The 7,740-nt window shown below is 37.9% G+C and overlaps 1 protein-coding gene across 1 annotated transcript; it reads left to right on the forward strand.

The window, feature by feature from the left end:
* The first annotated feature begins 941 nt into the window (after nucleotides 1-941).
* LOC145002825 (uncharacterized) lies at nucleotides 942-1,445 on the forward strand. The gene has a single exon (XM_078962016.1). The coding sequence runs from the start codon at nucleotides 942-944 to the stop codon at nucleotides 1,443-1,445; it is 504 nt and encodes a 167-aa protein (XP_078818142.1).
* Nucleotides 1,446-7,740: the final 6,295 nt, after the last annotated feature.

Consider the following 7,740-nt stretch of genomic DNA (forward strand, 5'->3'; position numbering starts at 1 on the left):
ATAATCCAACATGTTCTTGGGTGTAAAACCTCTTTCAAGCCTCCAAACTTGGTGTTTAATGTCTAAAACACTTCAAGGTTAAGTTCTAAGATAGTCTTTAAGCCTAATGAAATGATTTGGGGCATTCTTGGCACATTTTTAGGGGTTTACGGCCTAAGAGAGTTGTTGGGCTATAAACGCCTTAATCTTGGCCTTCTTGGATGATATTCAAGCTATATTGACATGTAATGAGTTGTATAACAATCTTGGATAAGAGTACTTACAGTTTGCAAGCGGAAACTTGCAGATTTTTGGAAGAATCGGGCCTTGAAGAGAGAGAGTAGAGAGACAGTGACTGGAGTGGTAAAAAGTCTAACTTGGTGACCACTCAACCCTTATATAGGGTTTGAGTTTGTGGCCTGGTGGAATTCTACCCAATACCGACGTTAAACGGGGCTTATGGTCGTACCCGACTAAATGGTCGTATTTTAACTTGTTTGTAACTAAAACTTTTTTAAATGAATATTGAGGGTGTTTCCCATATTCCTAATTTATTCTGATCCTTATGAAGTCATAATAAAAGTTCAAATTTTTATTTGTCTGATCCCAATGTTAACGGAAAAGTTTAATAAGAATGAGTTCTATTAAAGGAAAACGGGTTACGGTGATGGAATAATTTCAGGTTGTCACAATACTAGGTAGTAGAGGCAACCTCCCATGCTTTTGTTGCCTCAAGGGCCCAATTTTGGGTATTGCAAGACAACATCTTATGGGGTAGCGGTACACATGGTATGAATTCTAATTATCATTGTGCATTTGGATCCCTTCGCAACAAGCTTCCAGATTTTGACCTTAACAAATTTACTACTAAAGACACCGCCCCCACCCCCCCTAAATCCCACAATACACTAGCGAGTGCCCTTTTTCATAAAATTGTCCAAGATATGGAAGTGCATCTCGACATGACGGCTCGGAAGAAAGCGGTTTTCCAGTGCTTAGGTGCACCACATGCTCAATATTTTCTTCTGGCTATCCGTATAGATGGGCTTGGCCAACACATGACTCCCGTAGAGTATCGTACGATTCTTAAATATCGACTCATGATTCCCATATTCCTAGCTGACGAGATATGTCTTGTGTGTCGCAAGGCATGTTTGGACTCCTTTGGAGAGCATGCAGTTCACTGTAAAGAACTCATGGGGTTCAAATACATACATGATATGGTTAGGGATGTTTTGTTCGACATATTTAGGCATGACAAGGTTTCCGCTAAGAAAGAGCCAGCTGTTAATTTCTTAACTGACCCGACAGAAGGAAGGTCAACCCTTAGACCGACTGACATTTTTATTTTTGGATGGGTTAGAGGGGAACACGCATGTGTGGATCTTACAGGGATATTCCCTCTCGTGGGCCTAAGGGCTGGGGGTTTCACGGCGGGACATGCTGCTTTAAAAGCAGCTACATGAAATGCCACCAAACATGAGAAATCGTGCATGGAAAATCAACACGTGTTCATACCATTTGCATTTGATACGTTTGCTTTCCTCGCACCGGATGCGGTAGAGCTCCTTAAAAGAGTACAACAAATCATGCATAGTAATGTTATATCCCGTAGATCTTCGGATGTAGTCTTTAAAAGAAAGAGTTTTACCATTGAAAAAGGCTTAGTGGCATAGGTTGTTGCCTGTTTTCCATCTCACTCATTGTATGATGACAATTAACATATTGTGAAGCAGAAATCTTGCCATACAATATTTTACCCTTAAAAATCTTTATGTGACTATATATTTTGAAAGGTGTTTTATTTAAGAGTAATGTTACTATCTTGTGTTGGTTATTTATCTATTGTTTCAGTTTTGCATGTTTTAACTTCCTGAATAATAAGATTATTCAAATGATCCACAGTCGTTCATATACTGGAAGTAGATATTAAAGAAGATTGTCATGAATCTGTTTTGTAGATTGTCTAAAAGGTTTTAGACATATCAATAGTTTGTTGCAAAGTTCACGAGTGCTTGTGAATTGTGATTTGAGCATTCGAATAAACCCGCATTTGTTGGAGATATGAAATTTTATCGCAAGTGATCACAAAGCGATAAGATATCTAAAAACCTAGATATATGGTTATTGTTTGCTGGTTGCTTTTGCATTGATGATGTGTAAACGCATTAGTAACTTGATGTTATAAAACATATTGTTGTGCATGATTAAATTAGTAAATAAGAAAAGCATATGAGTCGAAGTTAATTTGTTCCTTTTATTCTAAGAGGATAAAGGTGATATCTTGGCCACTCGATGATTTGGTTTGACTTATGTGCCGAGCCCAGTCGGAACAAAGTTGATGTGTTCGACTAAGTTCAATGTCGAACGAATCAGAGATCAAGAAACAAAATGCTAAACAATAAGTATTGTAAGCATGATATCTTGAACAGAGGATTATATGATCCCTTATCTGAAGGACAAGTTATTGATCAGAGTTGATAGTGGCGTATAAGGCTAAGGGGAGTGGTAACACTCCTAACACCTTGCCATATCAGATTTTGAAGTGCCACCTCATTTTTGACTATTTAGCACCTAATCTTAGCATTTGGTATGGAGTGGTAACACTCCTAGCACTCCATTTTTATTATTTTTTTTTATTTTCTTTTTCGAATTTACTTTAATTACTTAATTTTAATAAAGATACATTTTTTCTACATAAATATTAAACAAATGAGTAGTTTTGGACCCAACAAGAGTGTTTAAGAATGCTCGAAATGCAGCCATATGGTATCTTATTGGTTAAAAACATATATGAAATGGTTGATTTAAAATAAATTATAACACGTGTTGCCCCATGTGATAAAACTAGATATGAGAAACAAACATTAATAACAACGTGAAAAGGGAACTCAAATCACATAAAAGCCACAAAAAAGAGACCCAAAAAGCAGAGGATGCATAAGAGGGTATAATGGTCAAAAACAAAACAAATGCGCAAACATAATTGTACTTTCTGAATTCATGCTATGAAATGAAAACATAATTCTTAAAGAGAAAATGGTATCAATTGGGTTCTTGATATACAATACAGGGATGAATCTTGTACATACGTGATCATATAAAACTAGTTCAAGACTTCAAGAAAGAAAAAAAATTCAGAAATCTGGTTTCAATTGTGTAAAAATCGTTCTTAATACCATTTCACAAAGTACTTACAATTCATGGCATGCTTAATTACAGTTTAAGATTAAATAAGACACCCACCACTATAACACAATAAAAGCTAATCATCACACATCCAATTCCACATAACGAAATTTACTAGCCTAAAAACATAGACAAACTTAATAGTTTTCAGAACAAGTATTTTCTAGGTTAAAAGAGACAACAACTGAACAACCTCCCAATACTACAGCTTATTATCACCAGAGACCCTAGAAAACACAAAATCCTACCATAATCAAGACCAACCATCCAGTGTCTAGCCATTACTCACCAAGCTAATATATGAATTCAGAAGTCAAGAAAACTTGTACCTTTGGTTTCAATAACTTTCTGGAGCTTCCATCCATGGTTGTAAGATACAAGAACTGAAATTAGGACCGTAGAACATGATCAAAAGGAAACCGATATATTTTATCAATTTAAGAAAATAAAAAAGAAACAAGAAGAATCAGACATTCACCCACAGCTTCCATCCACCAATCAGCTTCCGCCCTCATTGTCTCTCTCTTCTCGCCAAAATCATAACGAGGATTCGATAGCGAAACCCTAGCGAGTGCTAAGTAGCGGTGTTCATGGCTCGCTAGCGAGTGTACCGAGTGGGCTTAGCATCCCCACTCCGCTTAGCCTAAGAGCTACGATTGCTAATCGGATCCTGAAGTCAAATGTGAGATATAGTTACTAGAGTTATCCAAGTGGGAGACTGTTGGATTAGTTTCTAGGCCCGTAACTATATTCGGTATGTACTTGACCAGGTTGTGCATGGTCTTTTTGGGTTGCCTTCACCAAAGCAACTTGACAAGGTTATTTTGAGATAGAGAAAAGCTGTTATGATTTATTAATATGTTATAAGAATAATATATTAAATGAAAAATCATATTATTTAATTAATATTGGTCATAAATTAATTAGGAATTAATTTGGTGACTGAAAGAGATTAATTGAATAAAGGGGCTTAAACTGTCAAATGTGTGATAGTTGAGTTTTGGGCTAGGAAACCTAATGGACTAAAGGGGAATAGAATTATGATGGGGATCAATCAAATTTTCATCCATGGCCGTATTCCAGAAGGTTCCATGGGCTGCTTGGTGACTACGTTGTCCATTAGGGTTTAGATTGAAACCCTAGCAGCCTACAAAATAAATAGAGGTCCTTGCTTGTAATTTTCGGGTACCTTGACTAGAGAAACCCTAGGGCCGATTTTAGCATCCTCCCTCCTCTCTCATAATAGCCTTCTTGCTTGTGTAGTGTTTGTGAACCATTAGAGGAGTTACAATTGTGACTCTAAGCTCAATACCAAGAAGAATCAAAGGATTTTAAGCCAATTGAAACAGGTAATCACTTACATATATTTTTATAGTGTTAATAGCATGCTAGATCTAGGGTTACAAGTCTTGGATGAATTACATGTACAATAGAGAAGCCTAGATCCAAGATTTAGGGTTTTTCATGAGCACATAGGATGTTCTTTTGCATTAAAGCCATCAAATATCCCTAGAGAGGCAAGTCGAATTTCGAATCGACCTCATGCCTAGAGCCACTCAAATCGCCAACTCACCGTATAGGTAGGATCCTGCTAAAATACAAGAGTTATCAAGCCAACTGAGTGAACTCCTGGATAAAGGACTTATAAGACTAACTTTCTCTCCATGGGGAGCTCTGGTCCTTTTTTTCAAAAAGAAAAATTGATCCTTAAGGATGTGGATTGACTATAGGGAACTAATCAAGCTCGCTATCAAAAACTGGTATCCACTTCCACGAATCGATGATCTATTTGACCAACATCAAGGGGCTAGTTACTTCTCAAAGTTAGACCTGAGATTCGATTATCATCAACTAAAAGTCCGAAATGAGGACAATTCAAAGACTGCTTTCTGAACCCACTACAGATATTACAAATTTGTCGTAATGCCCTTTGGTCTAACAAATTCCCCCGCTATATTTATGGACCTCATGAATCGAATTTATTGCCTATTCCTTGATAACTTTTTAATCGTTTTCATTGATGATATCCTCGTATACTCACGAAGCAAAGAAGACCATAGTCATCATCTCCGATAGATCTTAGAGACCCTGCGAGCTGAGAATTTATATGCGAAACTCTCCAAGTATGAGTTTTGGCTCTGTAGTGTAAATTTCTTGGGACATGTTGTCAGTAAGGATATGGATTCATGTAGATCTTTCCTAGATCAAAGCAATAGAAAGCTGGGCGATGCTGACAACAACGACATAAATTCGCCAATTCTTCTGTCTTGTAGGCTACTATTAGATATTTATTCAAAACTTTTCCAAGATAGCCAAACCCCTTACTATACTAGCACAAAAAGGCTTGGCTTTCAACTAGATTGAAAAGCAAGAAATTGCCTTCCAATCCTTGAAGCGAGCCCTCTGTAGTGCACCAGTGTTATCATTACCAGAGGGAACCGAAGATTTTATAGTCTACTGCAACGCTTCAAATGAGGGATTAGGCTGCAAACTTATGCAACATGGGAAGGTGATAGCTTACGTATCCAGACAACTGATGACACATGAAGTATGTTACACCACTCATGATCTCGAGTTGGGAGCTGTGGTCTTTGCATTGAATATTTGGAGGTACTACCTTTATGGTACAAAGTGCACCCTTTTCACCGACCATAAAAGCCTCCGACACATTCTAAATCAGAAAAAGTTAAACATGAGGCATTGAAGATGGATCGCATTGCTAAATGATTTCGAATGCAAGATCAAGTACCACTCGGGCAAGGCTAATGTGGTAGCCGACACCCTGAGCCGAAAGTAATATTCGAGTCATTGTGTGAAAACCCTCTCTATAACCATTCAATTCCACCTAGCCTCACAAATCAAGGAAGCCCAGTTGGATGTATTGAAACCAAAAAACACCACAGGTGAATCGTTGCACAGGATGGAGAAGAGCTTCGAAGTGAAGGAGGATGGAGCAGACTATTTCATGGACATAATCTGGGTCCCTAAACTTGGGGGATTTAGAGAAGTAGTCATGAATAATGCTCACAAAACACAATACTCCATGCATCTGGGTTCGGATAAGTTGTACTTGGATATCAAACAACATTATTGGTGGCCAAATATGAAGGCATAAATAGCCACTTATGTGGGCAAGTGTCTCACTTGCACTAAGGTGAAAATGGAATATCAAAAGCCCTTGGTATTATTACAACAACCAATGATATCTAAGTGGAAATGGGAAAGGATTACTATGGACTTCGTGACTAAGTTACCCAAGACAAATGATGGGTTGGATGCTATATGGGTAATTGTCGATAGATTATCAAAATCCGCTTATTTCCTGCCAATAAAGGAATCTTACAAGATGGAATGATTGACTAGAATCTACATCAAGGAAATTGTAAGAATTCATGGAGTACCTGTATCGATTATCTCGGATCGTGATAGTAGATTTACTTCACGATTTTGGTAGTCGCTACAGAAGGCAATGGGAACACAACTAGATATGAGTACTGCCTACCACCCTCAACTGGATGGCCAAAGCGAGCAAACCATCCAAACGCTCGAAGACATGCTCCGAGCATGTCTGGTCGACTTTGGAAAATCATGGGATACCCACCTGCCTTTGATTGAATCCTCATATAACAATAGTTATCACAAGAGTATCAAGGTTGCTCCTTTCGAGGTGCTATATGGTCACAAATGCAGATTGCCTCTATGCTGTGCCGAGGTGGGTGACACCCAAATAACAAAAGGGCAAGCAACTAACAACACTCTAACAGGGCCAGAGATTATCCGTGAAACGAAACAGAAAATAATTCAAATCAGAGCTCGACTTCAAGAATCGGGTGTTATTGAAAGTCTCTCCATGGAAAGGGATGATTTGTTTTGGGGAAATGAGGGAAACTAAACCCGGGATACATTGGACCATTCGGGATTCTTGCCTGGATTGGTCTAGTGGCTTATAGGTTGCATCTACCTGTTGAGCTCAGCAATGTACACCCTGTGTTTCATGTTTCTAATTTGAAAAAGTGATTATCTGATGAAACTCTCGTCATTCCGTTAGAGGAAATTGAAATCAACGAGAATCTTTTGTTTGTTGAAGAACTAGTTGAAGTCATGGACAGGGATGTGAACTGTATTAAACAAAGTCGTATTCCGATTGTGAACGTTCGATGGAACGCAAAGCGAGGACCAGAATTCACATGGGAACACGAAGACCAAATGCAGCAGAAGTACCCTCGCTTATTGTCGAATCCTCAAACCTGGCCTTCAAAAAAATTTTGGGACAAAATTCCCTCTAATGGGGGGATGATGTCACAACTGGCATTTTAACAAGGAAATTCTATGATCATGTAAACGTCCTCTATGATAATATTTGTAACTCTAACTTGATATCATGCATTATGTTCATTTGATAAGAAAAAATTCCATCAACATCACTAGTGAAGTTTAAAACTCTATAAAAAATACTTCAAATGGTCAATTGTGAGTTGAAAACCCTAAAAATCCCGGTTCAAGTTTATTATGTACTAGGATTTTCTTATTGGTCTTAATGGGCCAATAAGCCTTTAATTCAACTATTTTGGG

The sequence above is a fragment of the Lactuca saligna genome, chromosome 6 (genome assembly GCF_052625555.1).
Source record: "Lactuca saligna cultivar CGN05327 chromosome 6, ASM5262555v1, whole genome shotgun sequence".
NCBI classification, from domain to species: domain Eukaryota; kingdom Viridiplantae; phylum Streptophyta; class Magnoliopsida; order Asterales; family Asteraceae; genus Lactuca; species Lactuca saligna.